At 40.1% G+C, this 24,806-nt stretch overlaps 3 protein-coding genes and 1 long non-coding RNA gene across 12 annotated transcripts in view; 2 read left to right on the top strand and 2 right to left on the bottom strand.

Moving 5' to 3' along the window:
- The window catches only part of phldb1a (pleckstrin homology-like domain, family B, member 1a), a 28,877-nt gene extending 25,374 nt beyond the window's left edge, over positions 1–3,503 (top strand). For 3 of the 7 annotated variants that reach the window (XM_035912678.2, XM_087847223.1, XM_087847222.1), the window contains 2 exons: positions 1,753–1,838; positions 2,457–3,503. In XM_035912678.2, the coding sequence (XP_035768571.2) occupies positions 1,753–1,838; positions 2,457–2,597 (227 nt within the window). In that variant the 3' untranslated portion in view covers positions 2,598–3,503. The remainder of the gene's footprint in view (positions 1–1,752; positions 1,839–2,456) is intronic. The other 4 variants (XM_087847224.1, XM_087847226.1, XM_087847225.1 and 1 more) reach the window with 2 other exon arrangements.
- The window catches only part of LOC102788466 (uncharacterized), a 42,900-nt gene extending 30,786 nt beyond the window's left edge, over positions 1–12,114 (bottom strand). The window contains exon 1 of the long non-coding RNA XR_437330.3: positions 12,021–12,114. This is a non-coding gene — a long non-coding RNA (uncharacterized LOC102788466). The remainder of the gene's footprint in view (positions 1–12,020) is intronic.
- Positions 11,673–17,059, top strand: atf5a (activating transcription factor 5a). 2 transcript variants are annotated; one of them, XM_006802213.2, is made up of 5 exons: positions 11,673–11,696; positions 12,296–12,417; positions 13,345–13,593; positions 13,929–15,117; positions 15,204–17,059. In XM_006802213.2, the coding sequence occupies exons 3-5, from the start codon at positions 13,452–13,454 to the stop codon at positions 15,388–15,390; spliced, it is 1,518 nt and encodes a 505-aa protein (XP_006802276.1). In that variant the 5' UTR covers positions 11,673–11,696; positions 12,296–12,417; positions 13,345–13,451; the 3' UTR covers positions 15,391–17,059. The 2 variants fall into 2 exon arrangements, with proteins under 2 accessions (XP_006802276.1, XP_006802275.1); XM_006802212.3 differs by lacking the exon at positions 11,673–11,696 and adding an exon at positions 12,043–12,199.
- Positions 17,060–17,767: 708 nt separating this feature from the next.
- Positions 17,768–24,023, bottom strand: stk36 (serine/threonine kinase 36 (fused homolog, Drosophila)). 2 transcript variants are annotated; one of them, XM_006802208.2, is made up of 20 exons: positions 23,578–24,023; positions 23,353–23,493; positions 23,176–23,253; positions 22,961–23,091; positions 22,635–22,884; positions 22,325–22,418; positions 22,034–22,221; positions 21,765–21,937; positions 21,584–21,689; positions 21,299–21,430; positions 21,034–21,210; positions 20,850–20,941; positions 20,665–20,728; positions 20,419–20,529; positions 20,257–20,331; positions 20,046–20,163; positions 19,829–19,955; positions 19,553–19,733; positions 18,399–19,325; positions 17,768–18,104 (listed from the first exon to the last, which is right to left on the bottom strand). In XM_006802208.2, exons 1-20 carry the CDS (start codon positions 23,659–23,661, stop codon positions 17,985–17,987), a joined length of 3,369 nt encoding a protein of 1,122 aa, XP_006802271.2. In that variant the 5' UTR covers positions 23,662–24,023; the 3' UTR covers positions 17,768–17,984. The 2 variants fall into 2 exon arrangements, with proteins under 2 accessions (XP_006802271.2, XP_087703347.1); XM_087847221.1 differs by having other exon boundaries at positions 19,829–20,163.
- Between the last annotated feature and the right edge of the window lie 783 nt (positions 24,024–24,806).

Genomic DNA, 24,806 nt, shown 5'->3' with positions numbered 1-24,806 from the left:
TCTCTTTGCTCCTCTCGCTCTCCCCACTCACTTGCCTAGCCTTTTCACCCCCTCACTCCTGACGAAGATGATGGTGATGACGGTGATGAAATAAGATGCAATACTTTCTCTGGATGTGTTTTTCTTGGGGAGGAGGCTAGCTCCTGGCTTGTTCGTGACTAATAAAACGAAACTCACATTTCAAAAACATTTATCTCATTACTAAGCAGATTTGACTTTATGGAAAAGGAAAAGCAAGAAGAAGTGCCGGACGCATTTCAAAAGACCGCTTTTAATTGTTGGTGGATGTTTGGTTCTCAGTTGGGCATTCCAGTTTGCATGAAAGAGACTGAATGAAATAGACCACTGTTTATTTGAACAAGACTGGAATCCAGAAACTCTTTTAGCAGATTTTATTTGAAGAACTCCTTCACACTCAACGGCGAATAGTTTAGCCCCAAACTAGAAAAAACCATCAACGTGCCGACTGTGTCTGATGAGCTTCATATGCAGGTTTCACTTAGTGATTTTAAAACGCTTAAAGCCATCCTGTGGGTACAGAACACAAATCCAAAGGACTGGACAGAAGGTCTGACCTGCTTCAAGGGAAATGTTGAACAGAAGGATCAAATGTAGTATTCAAAAGAGACTTTCCTTTTAAGATTTATAAAAAATTCTTAACCTCGCCAGGAGGGAAAAAAAAAAAAGGAAAACACAGACACAATCCAGAAAGTACAACTGAAGAAAACAAGTCAAATTAATAGGATGGTAAAGACTTCAGGCATAGCTTGAAATAGACTCCCACTTTTAATTAACTTTTACTCTGATACGGCGCTGCTCATACCTATTCATGGATTATGTGTTGCTGGGAAAAAAACATTAAACACCTTTTTCCTCATTTTTGCCTGATTTCTCCATCTAGATTTAAGTTATAGGACTAGGATAAGAGAAAAGGTCATAATTTCTGTGTAAGGTGATCCAATGCAACAAACAAACCCCACACTTTAAAAAATATCTGGCTTTTACTAATAAATTGCTTTGAGCCTTTGAATTAAGTTCTATTAAGTCAAGTGATTGTTAAAAAGAAAGATGGAAAAATGTACCAAAAACTTCTTAATAACAAAAAGGAGAATCGTGCACATAAAACCTAAGGGCTCAAGGAATCAACATGTACATCTACACTGTGAATTTCCCATACTTTTGTATTTATGGTGTATTATGGTTTTATGTAATTTTATAAAATCAGCAAGAGCTACAAACTCTCAGTTTCGGGCTCCATTCTGAAACTATGTTAAACTTAAATATAAATTACCAACAGATTAATTTCTGCATTTTAGAGTGAAGACAGTCTTAAATTCACACTAATGTAGTTTTTTTTTTTTTTTTTTACAGCTCAGTCTTAGCTTGAATGAGTTGCTATATCATTTAGCTTTTATGCTCCCTGATCCTTCAGCCATCCGCGTTTCTGCTGGGACTCACAGTGTACTCACCCCAGTTATTTATTTTATTTATATTTAGTCTTTCCTATATTAGGATTGAATGGCTAAAACATGAAAAATAGACCACATATTAAAATGTGAAATGTATTTTCAGTCACTGAATGTCTGCCCTCGTCTTCAGGTGAGAATAAACACAATCGGTCCATTCATATTATCACCGATGTATCCTTGGCTGATTCTGCCGTAAGGCGCTTGGGCTGGCAGAGGTCTTGCATCAGTACAAGATGTAATGTAATGTCTTTTAATATATTTATTTTCCTTTTCTCTCTCTCAGACAAGCATGAGACCAAGCTGAAAGGGCTCATTTACTTTCAGGCGATTGAAGAGGTTTATTACGATCACCTACGCAGCGCCACTAAGGTAAACACTCCTTTGTCCATTACTTACAATTCAGAATTTCATTGACTACTCTTAATATTTTGCATGCATGATAATCAAGTATAAATTCATGAAAGGACTGGGTGGATTTGTGTGTGATGCGCTAAACTCCAAAACAACGCTTTATACGGCGTGTTTTTTAAAATCGCAGCCATCATTTTTAAGTACAGATTTTAAATTAGATACATTACTTTACATTATGTTACATTATTTTAACAAGCAATACTGCCTTTAAAAAAGAGACTGCAACTTAAGTATAAAGCAACATTTCTGTATAACTTTGATTTTTTTGTGAGCAGAATTAAACTGTGACAAATATCTGCCTTTTGAAAATTTCAGGGGATCTAAAGGTTCAGATAAGACTGGAATATTTTTGTCATTCTGTCATTATTTCAACTTCTCCCACAAAAAGTTCACCATGCTCAGGTTATTTTTCTTTTAGTTTACTTTTTGTTTGAAACAGACTACAGCCAGAGTTTGGTTTAACAGTTTTAACTCACTTTTATATTTTTTGTTGTTCTGAAAAAACGTCTGGAAAAAGCAACAGGTGCAGCTTTCAGTTTTTGCTCGATAAAATCCCCCTCCTCTTTGATTTCACAGAGCCCCACTCCATCTTTGACCTTCTGCGTGAAAACTCACGACCGGCTTTACTATATGGTGGCCCCGTCCCCTGAGGCCATGAGGATCTGGATGGATGTCATAGTAACGGGTGCAGAGGGCTACACGCAGTTCATGAGCTGAGGGACCACTGGGTGAGCGATCTGGTTGATGTCGGAAAGCGAGCGAGCACCCAGACACCTGCGAGCCAACCTGAGCTGCTCCCTGCCGCAGCCGGGACTGGAATCAAACAGCTTGACAGCGTGCAACGGATGGACTTGAGCAGATGCCTTTGAGCAGATGAGGGCTCACTCATGACAAGGGTGCATTTCAGTGATTATGAGAGTTGTATTTATCTTTCACCTAGCTGTGTGAGTAGAAGGAAAAAAAACACTTTGAGTAGCCTGCCAGTAGATTCACGAGGGACTTCTCAGCAACATCAATCACATTCGAGTACCAAATGTACTGTTAATATTTACAATACAATACTTTATTCTTACTTTATATAAGCTCAACCTGTTTACACCTTTGAAGCCGATCTATGCATGCAGTTTTATCACTCTAACCTTTTTGATACATTTGTACTTTTTCCCTTTGTTAACTTTTCTCATATTACAAAATAGCCTCTCAGTATGAAAAAACAACAACTATACAGTAAAAACAACTTACAAGCAGCTACTCTGAAACATATTATTGAGACGCATATTATTTGGTGCCAAATACTTGTAATGCTGTGCAAGATTTGTTGTTTTTTTTGTTACACAAGTGTCAATACCACTTTATGTATTGTTCCAGGAGCTTCTCATTTAGGCTAATAACACAGCTTTAATATGTCTGTATTTTACATAAATACCCTATGTCAAGTTAAATTCTAATAATATGATTTTAATAAGAATCATAAATTATATAACAGGATTGTAAAACTACGTGTAATAAACAAAACTATATGATGTATCTTTTGTTGCTTTTTGCCTCATAAAGCACTACGCTGCTGACAAATTGCCAGTTAACACTTCTTCCTTAATTAACTTGTCTCCCACACAAGTTAATTACCAGCTTTCTATAAATAAAACCCGCACGCTCCAATTTGTTGCTTACATTCACAAAGGTGTTCATTTTTAAAACGTTACAACGGGTCTATTTACATGAGAATAATCAGGTGGTTTAATGAGTTAAATTGGCTCGTTAACTCTGATCAAGTACAAAAGAAACACTGAAGCCGTATTTTTTGAGTTGGTATTTTTGGGGCAGCGTAATTAATTATATCGCTCACTTTGCACTAGGTGGGAGACATGGAAATAAAAAAAGGAAAAAAAACATGAAGGGAAATTACATGTGACTTTACATGCATGATTCAATATTAAGAAATTTCAAATCACGTACTATAAAACCATGTTCATGAAGTTCCCACAAAGTGGGCGCTTAAGAGTAAAAGTTCCACACATCCACACAGTGGATCTTCTCGTGTTCAAATTTTCTAAAGGTGCAAGTGCAGATTACTATTTACCTGTGACAGGGCGGTATGATTAATTGACTCCAGGGACCAGGGGGATATTCAGCAGATGTGCAGGTAATCAGGGAAACACACCTTGCTGCTGACAGGTACTGATTCGATTCAGCACTTGAAATGTTAATTCTTAATTTCTTGGTCTGAAGTGAAAAACATGTTGTGTGCAGCGATGTCGACTGAAATGAGCACCCTCGGTTTAATGCAGCCAATGATTCCTACTAATAACTGCTGCCGCTTCACTAATATCATTCACACCATTTGCATTTGGCTGACCTTGGGAGAGATTTTCACACATCGTGCCATTCAGTACTTCTGAGTCTCTGCTGTGCCCAGCTGAATAATAAACAGATCTTTAAGAGGGCAGCGCTCGCTCATTACCGTGGTGACGAGCAAGAGTGACACCCAGCCTTATTGTTGGTGAAATATTAATGAACCAGGGGGTGATCTCCCCACATTCTCCAGCTCACACTGTTCTTTTTCCCAAGGCCTTTATCACACAAATGAGAGCGTCGACGCTGTGAATTAGCAAAGGTCTTACACGATTTTGTCAATATTAATAGGAGATATTAGCCTCGTCTCAAGACAACCGAAAATATCTGACGAAATGAAAACATCTGTCAGCTCAGGGGGAAGGTTTTTTAGCATCTCCTGTCAAAGATCTCCACTCTCACATCCCTCACAACACTTCAGCGCAGGCATTTGTAATTTATAAGTTTTCATATCCACATGTGAGTTCAGATTAATTTAGGAGATTAAAGCGAAAAATCTCCTGCCCAACCCCTAACACACTCCCCCCTCTGCACACACGCAGGCTCAGACATCACACATGAAAGCATCCTTCACTAAATGCATCTGATACACTGGCGAAAGTTGCACTCACAGTGTTTACTGCTTTGAACAAATCATCTTCGCTTTCTTTGAAGGGGATGTAAACCGACAGTTATTAATTCAAAAACAGGCTACACAATAGATACAAAGCATTTGATTACATTGTTGTTGTTTTCTCTCTCTCTCCAGATTTCACAGCATGCACAGCACAATGTGTAAAAAATATCCAGAGGGGAAAAGCGCCAATGTTGACCTAATGAGGACAACAAAAACAGAGACACACCACAACGGCACCCCCACTGTGGGGTAATAATTCTTTGTATTCTGATAACTAAATAAAATCACACTTTACATGTGCATTGACTTTTTGATAATCTGAGATATAAAAGAAACGGTATATACACCCATAGGTAACCCTTTTCAATTGCTTGCTAACCCACATATCTGATGAACCAATCACATGGCAACATCTAAATCCATTAAAACTTTTAGACATGGTCATGAGAGCTTTAAGTTTAAAGTGAGCATCAGAATGAGGAAGAAAGGTGATGTCAGAGGAAAATAGCCAGGTTGCTTCAATCTGAAAGGAAGGCAACGGTAGGGCTGTGCGATATGACCAAAATCTCATATCCCGATATAAGAATTCTATCGTCCCGATAACGATAAAAATGTAACATTTTCTGTAAATTCTGTGAATCTCGGGCAGCTCGTCTTGCGGGAAGTGTTTCCAGCGGCGCGTCATGTAGCTGGAGTCGAGTGTTTTAACAGATGCATGAAACTATACATTTTTAGACATGGGTTGTATTTATTACACGGCGTGCTGCGGGGAAAAGCCTGTTCTAACGTTTGAGTCTAAGGTTTATTTATTAGCACCTGGCGGCTCTTTTTTACTCTCATCCGTAAATAATCTGCTCTTTCACGTGATTCAGTTTATTTTGAAAGGTCTCAACAGGATCTTGAGCTTTATTGTGAAAGGCTTATGTGGAACATAAACAAGCGGACACGCGATGGTGTTACCGTCTTGTTGCTAACGACAACGCATAAAAACAGGCGTGTGGTTATATAAAATATAAGAGAAAGAGAGAACTTTAAGAAATTAATATAGCCACTACAGTGTCCATCAAAACGATGAAAAAATATTGCCGTAAACAGTTTATTTTGCGACACCACGAAACAAACGATAGCGTAAAATGAAACGATAGACGTTTTTATATCGTCATCCGATATATATCGTTATATCGAACAGCCCTAGGCAACGGTATCTTAAATAACCACTAATTAGTCAGATGGGTTTTAGCAGCAGAAGACCACGCTATGTGCCACTTCTGTCAGCTAAGAACTGGAAAGTGAAGCTATAGTTCACACAGGCTCATCAAAATTGGACAACAGAAGTTAAAAAAAGCAAAAAAAACTTGCTTAGTCTGATGAGTCATGTGTCTACACTTCGGAGACACCACAGAGGCCCTAAAGGAAATATTTGCTGAAGGTCATCTAGTCCCATCCACATTCCCTCCTTTAAAACAGTGGCCACAACTTTCAATCAGAATTTACCTATTTAACAGACATTATATGTCTCCCACCATAATGGACACATAGATTTTGGTTCCGTTTATCATAACTGTCATAACTGGTAAAGGTTTTGGACCCATAAGCAGGCATTGAGAGAGGTACCAGCCTCACTAGTTTTATTACATAAGAGGTTTGAGTGGGCAGGTAGGCGAGTGTCCACAAGTGAGTTTTCTTGCAGACAGGTTTTCTTTTCACAGAGACTGTTTGTTCCCTTAAACAAGGGAATGCAGACGAGAATACCAGAGGGGATCCAAAGCAAATGGAGAAAATAGTCAACAAGGAAGACTTCCTAGAGCTAGACTAGCTATTGTACTGAATGCTGTAACAAGCTGGTGATGAGTTGATGAAGAGCGCGTTCTTTTATGCACAGGTAACTGCTGATTGAAAGCAGGTGTGCCAGCCAAGCTCAACGGGAAAAGTGAATCGACACACTCAGACAGTAAAAAGGGAGCGGGTGAGAGAGGGAGCTTGAAAAAATGCACTGCAAAGAATACAGAAATGCACAAAGAGAAGGAACAACAGGAGGAAATACACCGAATACCGCAGTGTAAGCTCCAAGACATTGGGAAAAAAAGAAGAAGGGTTGCAAGTTATGTTTGATGAAGCACTACAAAGTAACACTGAAATGCAGAAAACAGAAAGAGAGGGAACAACAGGAAGAAACACAGAGAGAAATGCAGAGTATTCTCCAAGACTCCGAGAGGAAAAATACAGAACTGTGAGTATTTTATAACAAAGCAAAAGACAAAAACACTGAAACAGAGGAGGAGAAGGAACACCTGGAGAAAATATGGACCGATATACAGTTTAGGTTCTGAGAAATGGTGACATGCATAAAGAGAAGTGACGATGGAAACACATAAAAAGCGTGCACTTCAAGAAATGCTGAGGAAAAATCAGGAGTTACAAGCCAAATGTGACAAAGTACAATAAAGGAATAAAGACATGTATGAGGTAAAAAAAAAAAAAAAAGAGAAGGAAGTGATATATAATGATGTGAAAGAATCATATGAAGAAAAGCAGAAAAAAATAGAAAAAACTGAAGAAACTGTAAAAACAGAATGAAGAAACCATGAAAACTGGTCATGTTGTAACAGTTACGGTTAAATTATGCCAAAAAATATCAGCATCTTAACCACTTTTAACAATGTTTAGAAATATTACTGATAAAAATGACAATTAAGCAGTGAGTAAGAAAAACTGAATAAGTTAAACTGTGCGTGACATGACTTCCTGTATTAAGGTCAGTTGACAGGTTTAAGTTGGATACAATGTAGCGGTGTTTCAAGAATAATTCAATTTAATTTGAAATGTTCTGCACCTCTAGTAGTATTTTCACTACCTTAAAACAGGCTCTTTAGTGCTATTGCAGGTATGAAAAAAAATTTTTTTTTAGAAAGTCAAGCTATTACATCACTCTTCATCAACAGGAAAATATCAGCACATACCTGGAACACGACATAAATTAAATATTCTGCTGCTCCAATTTTTAGATGCAGAATTAAACTTGCTGGTCACTTGTTTTTCTTTAAAGGTTCATTTGCTCAACTAAATGTTAACCCACATATTTAACCAGCCAATTACATGCAACTCAATGCATTTAGGCATGTTGACATGACCAAGATGACCTGCTGAAGTTCCAGCTGACTATCACAATGAGGAAAAAAGGTGATTTAGGTGACTTTGAACGTGGTAAACTGAAGCTACAATTTGGATTTTGACAAAATCAGACAACAGCAGATTGGAAATGTGTTGCCTGTTCTGAGGAGTCGTAATTTCTTCTGCCACATTTAGAGAGTAGGGTCACAATCTGGTGTAGACAATGTGTTAGCATGGATCCATTATGTCCTGTTTCAACAGTTTAGGCTGCCTCTAGTGGTGTAATGAGGTAAAAGCACACTTTGGACAACTTATTACCAAGTAAGCGTGAGTTAAACTCGACAGCTTACTAGAGTATTGCTGCTGACCATAGCCATTCTTTTGGGACCACAGCATACGCATCTTCTGATGGATGCTTCCCATTCAAAGCATCCATCAGAAAAAAGACCATGAAAAATCTCAGATAACCTCAAACTGGTTTCTTGGACATGAAAATGAGTTCACTGTACGCAAATGGCCTTCACAGCCACCAGATCTCAGTTCAGTAGAGCGCCTTTGGGACGTGAAGAATAACATCATGGTTGTGCAGCCTTAAAACTGCTCAACTGTGTGATGCTGTCATGTCAATATGTTTGCAGCACCTTGTTGAATCTATGCCACAAAGAATTTAAAAAAATGGGGGTTCCAACCCAGCACCAGTAAAGTGCATCTAATAAAGTGGTCAGTGAGTGGATGCATTTCTTTTGTCTTTATGTTGCTCTAACTTAACACTTTGTCTTATGCTCCACATCAAAGTAAAGGACTGTTTGCTTGCAAATATACTGTTAAATAAAGTGACTTTGCAGAAAGCAGAGACCCCATGACTGAAATGTACAGTCAAACAATGGAAGATAACATTGTAAACTAGTGTTAACATGCCTTACCAAACTAACAATTAGAATTCAAAGTTCAGCACGAGTTAACTTAAGCTCTGATGAGTGAACAGTTTGAGTTTTTTCATGAGCACGAAGCATATGGCCTGGATGGTTATCGGCTGTGTAAAACTCATAGGTGGCAGACGCTGAGCCTCAGGGGTTTTAAATGTTTCTGCAGCGCAGCATCACACAGCCTGAGTGCTGTAAATGACACAGAGGAACCACTTGGGACCCATTTGCTTAAAGAGCTGAAATTCTGGAGAACACAAGTGATGCACGGACAATAAGTATGAATAAAAAGCTGTGATATGCAACAATTCGTTTACTTTCTTTGTTGTCCTGCTGTTATTGTAGCACTGTTTTCTTTTACAGACCTTACACTGTATGCCACGCACGGCTTCATTCAACATGCTTTCAGGAGTTGGAGTTAGGTATGAGTGATCTACTAAAAGCTGTGAGATCCCACAGGAAGACGAAACAGATGCTGTAGTGAGTTCTTTACATCAAACACCTCTAATATACCACAAAGTCCTTGAGGAATAGCAAATAAACAGAACCCTATGACTGACTGGCTCCTATCTGTCACAGCTGAATGCAAATGAAGTTGCTTTAAACATCCGTGAAGGAAAAATGATATTATGCTTGTCACTTTCCTGAGACTTGATTACATGTTTTCACGGCAAACCGAAAAACAAATTCAAGTGATCAGCAGGCTGAACACACACAGAAACGTCCACAAATCCCCTCTGAGAGGCTTCCATTCACAAGTCGTAACTGAATTCCATGTTTTCTTCGTATGTTCAAAGAGGGGCAAAAGTTGAGGACAATAAATTCTGAGAGAGATGATGATGAAATGATGGTGTAACCCTTACTAACGTGCCATACATGCACTTGGCATGCAGTATTGACTTTTCTGACTTCTCTGCTCATCCACAATATTCAGACAATGAATTTGGGTATCGAGTGATGGACTTCCAACTCCCGCTATAGAAAAAACGACAATAAATATTTCAAGAGTATCTGAAGTCTAGTTTGATCCAGAGTTGTTTACTTTGGCTCGTTTTCCTGTGTTGTTTTAACAAGTCGGAAAGTTGATCTATTCCAGTTTTTGCAAATGGATACTGAGCTTGTTAAGATTTTCCAGAGGAAGGAGGGGGAGACATGAAGGTGTTTTGCTGCGCAAATAACACATTTTACATGTCTTCCTAAATAGTGACAGAGGAAACTGTACTTAATAGTGGAGACTGCAGGGAAATCCAGCCATGCTGTCATAAGGAGCACCTTAGATTTCTCTCATGATGCGCAAACAGGAATCCCTCAGTGGACCAATTAATACAGACAGAGAGAGCAGTCAGCGATTTTCCCGGGAGACCTGCCAACTTCACCAGCTACTAGTATCTCAATCTGGTCTCCATTACGACCACATTTATCTCGATTGCATCAGGCTGCCTTTCTACAAATCTCTCAGAGCTCCACTCCTATGGTAACAACCACATGGTGGGCGTTTTGCTGAATAGCGCCGCTGTAACAGGGCCATCCAGATCGACACAGACGGACAGCGTATATTAGACTTGGGACATTTCACTCAAATTCAATTTCATCTGGTCTTTTTCAAAGAACATGTTTCACTTGGTGTGAAAACAACTTCCCCTGGAGCCATCCTGGATAATGTGATTCTGTGCGATCGATTCGACTTTCAGATGTTCACTCAATGCACTGACATGCTTCTCTGTGGACAAATCTATTAGAGGCCAAATCAATTTATTAATTCAGCAAAGCTGGAAATAAACCTGTTGGTTTTGGCAAAATGATAGAGTAACAGAAATGCAACTCAGCAAATAGGATGGAGAATGGCTGGGTAGTTAGGAGTGCCAAAACAAAGGTGAGGTAAAAGGAAAACAGTAGGGGGAGAGAGAGAGAGAAAGGGAAAAAGAGAGAGATGCAAATCCCATGGCAACAGCAACCAGACAACAAGTCTAAAATAGGGGGCAGTGTCCGCTATTACTATAGCAACAGGAGAACAGCACACTTGCTCAGCTTCGGGATTTGCTGAAAGGAGGAAAACAAAGCTTTATTCCTAACATAAATGTAATTGACAGTCATTACCAGTAACTTCATTTAGTTCCACCAGCTGTGTCTCACCAAATTAGTCACAAAAATAAGGATTCGCAAAGTGTATTAGGCTGACAGCCAACCACAAGGGATGAATAATTTATCTTCCATTATTCACTGACTTAGTGTAATTTTGCACCTGGGAAGCTTTGGGTAGACAGATGAACAAGTCAACAAAATAAAAGTGAAATGAGACATAATCACAATAGAGTAGTTGCAAGCTAAATTAAAATAAACGAATAAAACAGAGACATTACATCCACAACGGTGATTAGCAATTATGTAATTCTAAGTACTTTCTAATTTAAATTATGTAATAAATGATATATGCTGCATGTTCATTAGTTATCGCGACATAATCGGCCAGATTCAGTCATTACAAGCTGAATGCTGTATCGGCATCAGTGTCTAAGTTTGTTTAAACTGTATCACAAAGTGTCAACGATATTCTCTGCTTTCAAAACTGCAGCACCGAACTCCACGCCCGGTTTGTTGACATGAAACATGTGCACAGTCTGCACTGCAGACAGAGGGAGAGAGAAAGATGACAACACGGTGGTGCTTTGCCTTGCCTACCACCGACCAATCATATTTCAGAAGTAGCCGTTTTGAGCCAATTACAGAACGACAGTCTGAGCCCGTGCAGCCAATGGTACTGTTCGTGGACCACTGATGCAACGGAGATGCAACAGACTTCTTCTAAACAACAAAGTGTGTTATGAGCCATATAGCGCTTTAAACAAAACAGCGGCACGCCTTATTACAAAGTACAGTGTCTGAGCTGTAGTTTTCTCGAAAGATCGCGTTCGCGTAAACCAAATCCTCTCAGTACGTTATTTAATTTAAATACGAGGTTATACCCTTTAGAGCTTAAAAATTAGCACAATGTCTAGCTAAAAGGCTACTTTTCAGATTCCCTTTTTAAACCAGTTGTCACTTGTATCTTGAATTGCACAGTTTGAATTTAGTATTTTCTTTTTTATTAGTATATTTATTATCTATATATTTATTACTATAAATGATAGTATTACTCACCTGAATGAGCAGCTGTGTTACTTTTACAGAAACAACAACAAAAAAGTAGCTCAATACTTTTATAAAAGTGTGGGCAGCGAGAGTGTGGGACGTCCTTGGGTGAGCCGCGGAGGGAGGGGCGGAGGAATCTGCACGCGCGGAGGAGCCTGGTTTACCCCGATGACGCAGTCGGTTGCTAGGTGTGAATGAAGTGATGCTTTGTCACAATTAAGCGGCTCCTCAGTTTACAGGTCGACCACAACAAAGCAGCACCTCTCTCTGTTTGCCTTGTCTAGGATATTCCGAGCTGAAATATGGCTCTTTAATCTTTTGCTAAGTTGTTGGACCCGAAAAGTCGTCGTGCTTTGCTTTAGCAACGCACCCCCAAGTGCTCTACAATTTTTTCTGCAAGAATGGAGTAAGTGAAAGTCTCTCTACTGGCTGTATATAGAGCTGTTTTGTTGTTGCTGTTGTTGTTGTTATCATATTGGTGTGAAGTGGCTACATCTTGTTTGGTTTCGTCGCTTTAAATGAACCTTTTTGACAAATTCAAACATCTTTTTTCTTCTTTTTTTTATTTTTTTTAAACTACAGTCACTCATGGAGTTTGACTGATTGTGGTTGCTTTGTGGTCAGTTTTAGTTTGATTTTTATTGATTTTTCCTCTACTCTAAATGTATTGCCTTCAGTCTGTGCACTAACTGGAGATACATCACGTCTGTCACTTCCAGCGTTTAATCTTTCAATGTTTAATTTAGCTCTCATTGCTGTAATCGAGTCCAATCTGTTTAAGTGATTAAAAAAAGAATTGGTAATTAATTTTAAAAGGAACATGCGATTGGAAGCAGCTCATCAGCATTAATCCTCTTTGACCAGCAGGGCAGCTCACCTACAGAGAGGAGAGGTAGCTCTTGTGGTGCTTCTTGTCAACAGTTGGGCCCATGACAGCGTCACTGGGTCCCACGTGTTTTGAGGACGTCAGGTTAATTTTGCTTTGAGCCAGATTAAAGCCCACAGGACACTGCTCCCACTTTTCTATCACCCACTGTGTCACATCTGAGGCTTGGTTTTGGGAATAATGTACTTTTCTGCTTTTCAGTATTTGGTATTTACTGTAAAGCCTTTTTGTTTAAAAGATGAAAAAGTGTATTTGTGTGAAAATGAGTTAAGTGAGGACCAGAAAGTGATTTTTTCTTTGTTGCCTCTCATTAAAACCATGCAGAGAAACTTGCAGAGTGCAGCACAGACAGACTCCCATCTGATGATCCCCATTAGTCGACTGAGTACGCCGTATCTTTCTCAGACATATCTGATCCCCCTTTTTTTCTTTCTGCTTACTCTCTAGGTTTCATTATGCTCACCCAGACCTGCTCACTGTGGCCCATCTCTCAGACCCTGCTTGCTCTCAGCATATGCCTGGACTTGGACTGAATCAAAGCACCAACAGACAAAATGATGGCAACATCAGCGCCTGTTTGGAAGACTCTTCGTGTCTGCCCGGCAGACCCCCTCGCTCTCTCTCACCCACAGGCTAACCACAGCCAATCACAGGGGTGCAGGGGGGAGGTGTCAGAGGAGAGTCAGCACTTAATTGGTGAGTTGCAGCGTGTACGCTTTTTTATATTTTTCCCCATTTCAGGTGGGCTCGGCACTGCAGCACATTCGTCCTTCTTGAGCAGTAAGTAATAAACTAGCTACGTCTGTTATATTAAAACGCTGCAACTTTATTGGCAAAAAAACCCCAATCTGATTTGCCTTTATTATTATTATTATAAATCTGATTGTTATTTTGGGAAACTGCTTCATGGATGGATTTTTTTTTTTTTTTTTGCATGAACGTTATTTTTTTATTTTATTTTTTTTAGCAGCATTATTTCCTTCCGACAAACATCTTGTAACCGATGCATTTTTTCCCCCCCTCCTCAATAGGTGATGGTAACACTGACTGGATGACGGAAGAAGTGGATTTCTCCTCGTACCTCCCAAACCCTCCTTCCCCTCCCTCCTCTACTAATGCCTCCCTTCCCCCTTCACCCCTTCAGAATGATATCCAGGTGCCCTCTGACTTGGAGGTCATGACCTCTCTGCTGCAAGAGGAACTCGCCCAACTAGAGGACTACTTCCTGTCTGAGCCACTGCCCGAGAAAGGGCCGAGGCTGGGAAAATGCGACAGGGGTCCACTGCCTGCGGGTCCTCCGCCATTCACTCAGCTGCCATACGCATCATACGCTACATCCAACCAATCGGAATCCAGCCCACTTCTTGTTACCTTGGCAACCGGAGAACTGGACCTGCTCAGCATCTGTGGCGGGCCCATTGGGCGCTCCAAAATTCCAAGACACACCCCATATAGCTGCAGTCGACCCAGTGGGTGTGGTAGGAAAAGAGTTCCTGATGGTTCGAGGTTCAGCGAAGGCTATGACAGCAGTTTGTTGAGTTCCAAAGGAAGTAACTCAGGTAACTCAGCTGTGACCCTTACAGGTAATTATGGCTGTGTAGAGGACGACCAGGTGGTAGGGAAAAGCTACTGCTTGGGTAGTGCGGTTGAGCTCAGACGATGTGCTGTTATACCAAAAGAAGAGAAAAATTGCTGTTTCACTCAAGATGTGATAGGTGGTGGGAAGATTGTTGGTGGTGGATTTGGCTTTGGTGGATCACTGGAGGTCCCCCATAAGAAAGAGGATCTGTTGATGTATAGCATGAGGGAAGTCAGCGGAGGTGCTGGTAACAGTGATGTGCTAAACAGTATCAAAACTAGTGTGGAGGTGACAAAAGCCACCGTTTCTTGGAAAGCCGAGAGCAGCGAAGGTTGTTATCTTCCAACAACAGCACAGTCTGAGGCCTACCATAGCTTCTTGGGCAACATCAATGAGCAGGTGAAAACAGAGAGTCTACAGATAGCTCAGCATGATCTACACTGTAATTTCCTTGAGGATCAGGGCCCAGAGTGTCTTTTAATGGCTAGGGATAGTTTGAACCTGGAATCTTCGGGGCACAGACAAGCATGTCGGCTGAAGGAAGACCACTGTGCAATGAAATACGAAGTGGACATCATTCCAGGCGAAGGCGGGGAACGCAAACAGAAGAAAAGAGATCAGAACAAAACTGCCGCTCACAGGTGAGATTCTTCCCGATGAAATGTCAATGTTATCAAAATTTCACGAGTTTACATCTTCACAGAGTCTTCGTTTTTGGTCGATGCAGGTATCGCCAGCGAAAAAGGGCGGAGCTCGATTCTTTGGAGGAACAACTGCACTGCCTTGAAGGGAGGAACCGGGAGCTCCGGGACAAAGCAGAGTCCGTAGAACGTGAAATCCAGTACGTTAAAGACCTGCTGATTGAAGTTTACAAGGCCCGTAGCCAAAGGCTTAAGCAGGACACAACAGCGTAACACCAAGCTTCTGCGAGTACACTTAGAGAGAGCGTAACAGGGAGAATCAGCAGCTCTTTCTGTCTTTAAGTTTGTCCTGAATCAAATGTTAATTTTTTTCCTTTTTTTTTTATGTAGCGAGGGGTTAAAAGCATGCTTTGCTAATATGAAATATTTTTTACATTTTAAATCAACACTATCCAATTCTTCCATCGCTTTCGTACTCGAATCACTTGAGCCGGCACTGTGGCATAGCAATGCTTTAAGATGACAATCATTTTCAATAGCTCTCGCACTTCGTGAATCTACTATTGAAATAAGGTAATTTCAGAAGTAATGTAACTCATTATGCAGGTTTTATATTTGTAATAGCCTTACGTTAAAATTGATGTCAGCAATAGAAACTCATGTTTGTTTGAGGGGTTTTTTTCTTTCTTTTTTAATTATTTTCATGCTCAGTCGCTGGATCACTAGTTGGTGGTGAAATGCTAACATTTCAGTGTGGACAAATATTTCAAATCAACTGCGTTTATGCAACAGCAAAAACTGTAATTGGCATTAATACTAAAATTATTAGAACTGACCTTGAATATCCTTTGACTTTTACAATTGCAGAAAGAGCGGCTAACGTACAAAAGAGTCGTGAAACTTTATTGTGTATTTTGTTGTTTGTTTTTCTGTAAAACATTTGATTTGCTTCTAGTTTATTTCAGTCAATAACAGAATTATTTTATTTGTATGTTTAGAGTATTTTAGCCAGCTTTGTTGGAAACATTACTTTGTCTTCTGTATTTACATTTGTTTAATTTTCATCCCTTTAAATGTAACAAATATAACCTTTGCTATCTTTCTTTTAGCAATGGCTTCAAATAATGTCTGCATTATGCATTCTGTGACCAAAACTTTTTTTTTTCATATTATTTTTAAATGTGTAACATTTTATCATGTGGTGGCAGTAAGATATTCTTCCCTCGCATTTTGCAAAATGTACAATCTGTTTTGCAGCTCAGGATACATGTTAATCCGCCAGTTCTACAAACATCAGTAGATAATCATGGGAGGAGATTACAGACTTGAAGCTTGCAGGTTTTCCTCATATAAAACTGTTTTTTTTTTTCTTTATTTCCCAATGTGTACAAATATTGTAACTAGTATCATTCTAACAGCCTTCCTCTGCATGCCTTTGCATAAATGTACTTTCTGGAATAGAACATTTAGGGTTTCAGAAATAATTCTCTCTCTAAACTGCTTGTTAAAGCAATAAGTTTTATAGGCCTCTGGCTGATCTGCACTAATTTGTAACAACTTTTGTATGTTCAGGGAGTGGAGTGTGTTAACCTTTTCTTTCTATAAAATTACTGGGGAAAAAAATCCTAATTTTGTTGTTTCTTAAAGCTTTTGCAGCTTTAGCTTTGGTGTAAGAGGTCTCAATTCTTTTTTTTTCATATAAGCAAATAATCATTGTTACTGTCATTTGCTCCATGCTTATACCAAGGATAGTTTTTTTTCTATGCATATTTATTTTAAGACAATCTTGAATATAACAGCGAAACTATCGTAATTATTTATGGGGTTTAATTGGTGCTTCTTTTTTTTTTTTTTTAGCCCCCTGCGGTGCACTATCAATCCCGATGGTTAAACCAAAAGTGTGTACTAACAGCACATTTAGCGCGTTGTGTTTTTAACGTAATTTTATCATAGATGCAAATTAACTTCGTCTGATGTCAATCTTTTTGCTTTTAAAAAAAATAAAGTGTATCATCAACTTGGCCCGCTGTGCTTTTTCTTTTTGGTGCTTTTACTGGGATTTATTTTTATTTTTTGTCTGCGTTATCCGAAGTACAATCTGCGGCCTGAGCGTGAAAATAAGTCCTTGGTTTTTGGATTTAATAAATCCGCGGGGTTTTCGTTTTATTTTTATTTTTTAAGGGAAATCAAAGTAAAGCCCGGTCAGGGCCCGACAGACGCTGACAAGCGCTTCTTTTCTCACCCTGCCCCGCTGAGCAGACAGCTGACAGACGGTTCTCCATAGAGGACAGAAAACTTTCATGCGTATCGATCTCTTCTGGTTTAGTCGATACAACATTTAACATAACGTAAAAACGCTTTCGACGTCCAGTCCTCGGAAATTCGGCTTCGTTGTTTTCTACTTTAATTAGCCCAAATTCACAGACTTCTAGAAGACCTCGAAGGGCTCTGAAATGCGAATGCCTCTAAATTCACATGTTGATCTGCATATGGAAAAATGTCGCCTTTAAAATCCATCAATAATATTCGCTACACCTAAATAAACGCTTTCCAAAAATCGACAACACGCTGCGGTGCCAGCAGAAATACTCATAACTCAGAAATGCATGAAACTCCTCATTCGCCACTTTTATACAGACTGAATTATTGTTATGACAGTTTTATTGATGAAAAAGAAAACCTACCTTGCTTTTTAAAAAGTTACATCGTTTCCTTTTTCTCATGAAATTAGAACAGCTTGCTGTCACAAACTGAGACGTTAAACAGTAAAACAGTTTTACTTTGATTTATAAACGGGGACTCGGTCGTTCACTAACACATGGCTTCAGACAAACATGTTGCTGTAAAGTTGAACAGGGAGCAGGTTTTTAAGCTGCTGACTTTTCTGGTGCAGTCAGCTGTCCAATGAGCCGCTGATAGTCACACTGTGGAGGAGCATGGTCTGAAGCCTGAACAAGCTTCTTACTGGCATTAAGAGACATCAGGACCTTTGAATGAATGCAAAAAAAGAGAGCAATAATCTAAATAAATCAATAAATGTGTGTTTCAAAGTGTCTTACTGACTTGTGAAAGATTAAACAGTGAACAAAATTTATCTAAAGGACAGAACAAGCTCTGGGCATAAGAGCACAGCTTTATGTTCAATACCAGGAGGTGTGAACTGTTTTCTGCTTTTCTAATTAAAAAGTAAAAATTAACTATTTCAAAAGCACCAAATTCTCCAAAACAGAGATTGTTTTATTGTAATGTGAGCATGTGCGATGCTGTGACCTGCTCGTTACCTGACGCATGGCATCCTGCTGGCTGTACAGGTATAAAGATCCTATGGCAGCTTCTCTCACTGCACTGTGGTAATCTGTACATGCAGTTCTTAGAAGTAAGCCGGGCACATTTTCCTCCAGCAACAAGGATATGGCTCCATCAACATTTAGCAGGTTTCCCAGGGCGGCGCAGCAGTAACGACGTGTGAGGGCATCAGGATCACAGATTAGAGTTACCAGCATGGCCACTGTCCTCCTGGCTTCATGTGTCCACCTTCTTTCTTCCTCCTCCATTCTCTGCTCTCTTAATGTTTCCAAATCACTTGCTGCCTCAATATCTGAGTACGTCTGTTTATTTTGTTGCTTTTCTATGCACCAGTTCTCTCTATGTATCCCCTTCTCACTGGGTCTATCCATATGCAGCCCAGCTACAATATAGCCCAACCAGTTCCCAACCGCCCTGCAAGCAACCTGCCGGACAGGCATGCAGGAATCATTAAGACAGTTTATCATGGCTTTGAAAATGTCAGGTTTTATAGTGTGTTGTGTGAGAGGCCTGAATGGATCCAAATTTCCTAAAAATCTACACGTGGCAGCCCTGATCTGCTCATACGAGTGAGCCAGTGCATGCTGCAGCACTGAGGTTTCTACATAAAGCTGAAAGGGACAGGAGGGACAACGGGCTATCCCAGACAATAGAGTGAGGAGCTCCACAGCAGCTTCCCACAGAATTTCCAGCTGCAGGAGTTCAGGGAGCAGAGAGCTGGCAGTTCTGGTTGGAGGACTCTGACGGCTGGAGGCAGGGAGCTGATCGTCCCAGGATGGCAAGAAAAAGCAAGAAGCTGCTTTTGTGAGGTGGTCAATCGAGCGGGGGGGATCACACAGGAGCAAGCGGCTCAGAAGGGAGAGAGGCAGCTCCAGTAGTTGAAGAGGAAGGGTTTGAATTACCTGCCAAAGCACAAAAAAAAAATAAATCACAAAATCACACAGACAACTCGTCATACATCAAACAGCCAACAACAAACAACAACACAGTGCTCTTAAAAAAGTACAGACACATCCAGGTGTACAGTACTGCATGCCAGAAACAAAACTAGTGCAAGAGTTATCCTGTGTTGCATCAGAGAATTATCTTTGTCGGCGAGGTCTTTATTGGAGCAAAATAAGGCCCTAACCTGCAGGAGGCTTGTAACAATACCACAGCTGTCGTACAACTGGAGAACTGGGGACATGGTGTGTGGAGGCAGGTCCAAGGCAAATGGAAAACATAACAAGTGGCAGCTCAGTGTGGATAAAGTGTTGTGACTCGGATCCACCCTGTGCCTCCCAGGATTGCCCTTGGCAAACAAATGAAGACTGTAGGGTATAAAAGATGCTATTGTTAGCTCCAGGCATTGTAGCTGACTTGTAATACAAATTATTTAGTTTAATTAAGACATCTCAACACTAACCACTCGGTGCCCAGCAGGCGGCCAAGAGCGTACACACATTCTGATCCAATATCACAAAACAGAGGAATGCACAAATGTGGATCTTTGGTGAAGACAAACAGCAAAGCAGAGAGCAAGAAATACAGTCCTGTAACAGACACACACAAAGAAGTAAAGTTTGCTTTTTCTTTAGAAGTGTTTTCAGACATCGTGGGTTTCACAGGATGAGTATGATTACCATCTGCTGAACAGAAGTCAGAGTCTGATGTTGCACTTCTTAGGGAAGCACCGATCTTTTTCCACAGATTCAGAAAGAAAACTTCATTTAAACCCGAGGGCAAAGGGCCATTCTCATGCTGTTTAAACAAGAAAGCACAGACATTTAGTACAGATATATTGCTAATATCTGTACTAATACATGTTTAACCATATTTCATCTGCAGTCTGACCTCATTAAGTGCATCTAGGAACAAAGACAGCAGGCCATCACAGAGTCCCCAACCGGAGGGTGGAGAAATGTGGGGCTGATAATGTAGAAAAATAAATGGTTCACACATTTTCAGATCCCTTCAAGCTTTCATATTACTGCCAGGTTTACACGAGCTCAGTACCTCACATGGGTCCAAGACCAGAGTTTTCAGCAAGAATGTTAGATGCTCCACATCAACTTTGACATCAACATTGTGTTGTGTGAAGAGAGACAAAACACAAGCAGCCAGAGGCTAAAAGACAGATAATCGAGCGTTTCACACAACAGATCAGCTCAATGCATATCAAAAAGGTACAGACACAGAATATTATATGTAAACCATGCTGAACATGGTTGATGCTGTTGAAATATGTCAGTGGGTACTCACGACCAGACGACTGAGATTTGGTTGACTAAGAATTGTTTTGAAGGACTTGGTGAACTCTTCCAGGCTAAAGCATGAGAAGCAGATGCAGAGGTGAGCTGCTGTAGTTGGTATCACGTGTGTATGCACTGAGTATTTCACAAATGAACAAAGTCAGTTTCAGCGAGGGAAAAAAAGACTCATCAAACCTTTGTTCTTGTTCCACCCAGGCACAGTTCTTCTCCCAGTAGATCAGGACCACTGTGATCATTTCTTGAAGGACGGGGATACTCTGCTGGTGCTGAACAGGTGGCAAAGTACCAAAGTAGAAGTGAGAAACATTGTTGCAGGATCAGTTCATTGTGAAACACTTTTTCAATCCAGAGAAGCAACCTTAATGAAATCTGAACTTTCTACAGTATCCTGGATCAGGCCAAAGAGGACACGGGGTAGCCCAAGTTCACGGCCGACGTCGTTCAACTTCTCAACCTTGGCCATCACTAGCAGATTATGTAGGACCCTCATTGGTTGCTGAATCTGCTGAACTTCTTTTACCACGCCCCCTTTTAGCTGCCCAAACAAAGAAAAAAAAAGGAGTAGATGCAAAACTGTTTTGAAGAAGAAAAAATTCACGCCGAGTGAAATACTGAAACATTACCTGAGCTTTAAATGCCTGGATCTTTGATTTGATTTGAGATATAATTATGCTGTAATCTAATATCTCTCTCGTTTGTCTGCTTGGATCGGACAGTTGGGCCAGATTCTCCCAGTATTCTTTGTTGTTTACATTCTGAAAGAACAAGAAATGACTGAGTGTCAGGTATATATTAATATATTAATTTAAGAAAGCAAGTTTTTTTGTGCGTGTTATCAAAGCAGATCCTCTACTGACAGATATTATGTAAATAATTTCTAATGAGTGGAAAAGGCAGCCGTCTCTGACCTGCAATCGCTGTGAGGTGTGGCTTTCCTCCCTGCATCTCCGCACAAGTCGCGGCCCGATCTCTATACAGGGAAATTCCCGTTCGTAGTCTATGCTTATCTGACCCCTGTAGAGAAAGGAACTATAAACACATTTGTTTATGATAGCATAACTCATCGTTACTTTGAACCTTCATTAACACCTGTGCTTTGATGTTGAGCTAGCTTGAATCTTCGGTCCGAGGCTTTGATTAGCAGCCATCATATCCAGCTGACCCGAGGTAACAGAAACATCGCCACAAGAGGGCATGGGGTTGCGCACTCTAGGGGACATTGCTGCTGCCATCGCACCATTTTCCCTTTCATCCTTATTTTTCTGTCAGTGCACACAAAACAGGTTTAGGGCCCTCCGCTGATCTCACCACAGAAACGTTTAGAAATAATAAAATAATCATAATTACTGATTACTTACTTTGGCACTGTCCTTTCCTGGTGGTTTCCTCTTACTACAGTTTTCTGTTTGTTCCCTGACCTTTCGCAACAATCTGCTCCCTGCAGAAGCTGGTACAGTCTTCTCTGCCACTTGCTGGAGTTTCAACGCCAGCATGTCAGGGCTGGGTGTGACCGTCAAGGGCCTGGACACATTTGTGGCTGGCAAAACTGCAAACACATTACATGGGAATAAAATCATGAATGTCAGACATGAGAATGTGTCATTTACATTTGAAAGCTTTCTACTAAAATCAAGAGTTTTAAGAATCACCTAGAACATCATCAGCAACAAAGGGATGGTACAAGAGGTCTGGCCATGACAACCGTTTCTGCGGGTCTTTGGTCAACAAGCCTTTCAGGAAGCTCTGCAAAGAAATCATTGGATAGTAATAATATAGAAGACTTTGCATTAGGAAACAATTTGTGTTAGATTTGTCTCCAATAAACCCTTCAAGGGACTTATAATTGCAACATAATCTTTTACAGGCTTAAAAATTTCAAGCTAGCATTGTTTATATATTGAAGATGTTGGCTTCAACCTAAATGTAACACAAGGTGAGTAAAGTGTAGCTTTACTGTACCGTGCAAGTGCTGCTCATGGTGTCTGGCCATTTCACTTGGTCTTTCACAATGAGCTGCACTAGCTTGAAGATGGAGTTGGTGTAGAACGGAGGCGCCCCCGTGTGGAGTTCATAAAGGATGCATCCCAAAGACCACAGATCAGCAGTGTGGTCATATGGTTTCTCCTCCACCAGCTCAGGGGACATGTACAGCGGCGTTCCCTTGATAGAAGTCAGCACTAAGGTGGAGACACTCATCGCTCTGGCAAACCTACAGCAAGATTGCATCATGTCATTTATTATTTTAGAAACGATTGAAACTTTTTTCTTTACAATTATCAACATACCCAAAGTCGCAGAGCTTCACCACACCGCTTTTTTCTAGCAGGATGTTTTGGGGTTTCATGTCACGGTGAAGAATGCGATGGGAATGTAAATAGTACAGAGCAGAGACCAGCTGGCAGGCAATCGCACGGACCTTGAAAGAAGGGAAGACTAGTTTAATAACGTGACATTAAATAAAGTTTCACATCTGGTTCAATTGTGTAAAAACAGTGAAAACCTGGCTCTCTGGTAAGTTTCCATCATCCTCAAGGATCTGGAACAGCTGGCCCTCTGCGTACTCAGTGACAATCACAACCTGTCATGACATATATACGGGTTATAATGATCATGGGATTATGTAAAGATAATTACTGACAGCAACTTATTTGAGAGTTTTGAGAAAATGGGACAATACCTCAGTTTCAGTCTCAAAACTGTCAAAGAGCTGGACAATATTGGGATGCCGAAGGTCCCTCATAATTTCAATTTCCCTTTTGAGACTTTGTAGCTGGTTTTCAGAGCGACCCAGCTTTGGCATGAACTTAAGAGCCACCACCTCATGGGACAAAGATGAAAAGACGATGTGAAGCAGTGTCGTTAAACAAACAGGAAACTAAACTGTGATCCTGTAGATGCTTACCATGCCACTACCCTTTCTCCTTCCCTTGTAAACCCGTCCAAATGAGCCCTCTCCCACCAGCGACAAAACGTGATACGAGTTCATTTCGGCGGCAGCTGGTAGAGCCAAAAAATCCCCGTAACTTTCAAACTGTGCCCATTGGTAAATTATTGCTCTTGTTACAATAGACGCTTGGATGTAAAATGTTTCACTTTTTAACTTTAAAACTCACAACTTATGACGGGTAGCAGAGGTTACTCTTCAGTAGTGTTATTTTTTTTCGGTGTGCAGGGTGTCAACGAATAGCACAGACGCTTGCCAGTTTAGCTGCCAATTCAAAAAAGTGACGCAGAACAAATAACAAAGTGTGATAAGTCGTTTGTATACACTCAGTATTCAAATATGCGACTTTTCCCCGCTTATTTTAACAGCAAACGTGGTTTTCAACTGTTTTTAACGATAGAATGCCAAAATCAAGACCGGCTTCTGTGTGGACAACTTAAAAGCAGGGGTCCTCAGTCTAGCAACGGCAGCTGCGTTCATAGCAACCACGTCGCAAACAAAGCTACATGTTAAATAAAATGATATAACTCCCAGAGTCAACTTCCCTAGAGCATTACTACTATTTTCACCCCCGTTGGGGCCATATTAGAAATTTTATACCACAAATTATTATAAATATATATATATATATATAAAAAACCTTATGGTTGAGGGAAGTGGCCCAAGTCCGTCTGTAGATGCAAAGCTAATAGTAGACCACATAAAGTCACAATCATCATATTTACTACTACAGACGGATGAGATGAAGATTTCCACAGACTTTCACACGACAACACACAAAACTATTAATGATATTTAAGCTGTTAAATATGTGTTTTAATTTCAGCTTTATTTCTTTTATCTATGTTTGACTAACAAAACTGAATTACATTAACTTTAGCTGCACTGTTTATATTAGAGCTCCGTAAGGTATGTATAATGCATTTAAAATGTATAATAGTACAAAATATGTCTCACATAACAACTTTAATTCAAATGCGGATGCTTTTTGCAAATAAGATTTTAATCCGTAAAGAAATAATAAAGAACTATCATTTAGCAACAGCCCCATCCTCCTGTATAGATGTAAAATTGGATCAAATTAGGCTGTAGCTGAGTAAAAATAATTAGAGTAGTTACTTTCTAACATTTTCTGGCAGTCTTAAAAGTATACCCTCGGACCCCTGCTATATTATTATTATTCTGTC

The sequence above is a fragment of the Neolamprologus brichardi genome, chromosome 10, assembly GCF_056152115.1.
Source record: "Neolamprologus brichardi isolate AB-2024 chromosome 10, ASM5615211v1, whole genome shotgun sequence".
NCBI lineage: Eukaryota > Metazoa > Chordata > Actinopteri > Cichliformes > Cichlidae > Neolamprologus > Neolamprologus brichardi.
Note: the sequence above shows the minus strand (reverse complement) of the source record. Positions and strands in the feature narration are given on the sequence as shown.

Bases quoted from the DNA above. Each gene is read 5' to 3' on its own strand.
- atf5a (XM_006802213.2), top strand. From the start codon at position 13,452: ATGATGGCAACATCAGCGCCTGTTTGGAAGACTCTTCGTGTCTGCCCG. The intron at 13,594-13,928 runs GTGAGTTGCAGC...CCTCCTCAATAG, and splicing joins GGAGAGTCAGCACTTAATTG to GTGATGGTAACACTGACTGG. The intron at 15,118-15,203 runs GTGAGATTCTTC...TGGTCGATGCAG, and splicing joins AACAAAACTGCCGCTCACAG to GTATCGCCAGCGAAAAAGGG.
- stk36 (XM_087847221.1), bottom strand. From the start codon at position 23,661: ATGAACTCGTATCACGTTTTGTCGCTGGTGGGAGAGGGCTCATTTGGA. The intron at 21,690-21,764 runs GTGTTAATGAAG...CTTTCTCTACAG, and splicing joins AGCTCAACATCAAAGCACAG to GGGTCAGATAAGCATAGACT. The intron at 20,164-20,256 runs GTCAGACTGCAG...TTGTTTAAACAG, and splicing joins TCCTAGATGCACTTAATGAG to CATGAGAATGGCCCTTTGCC.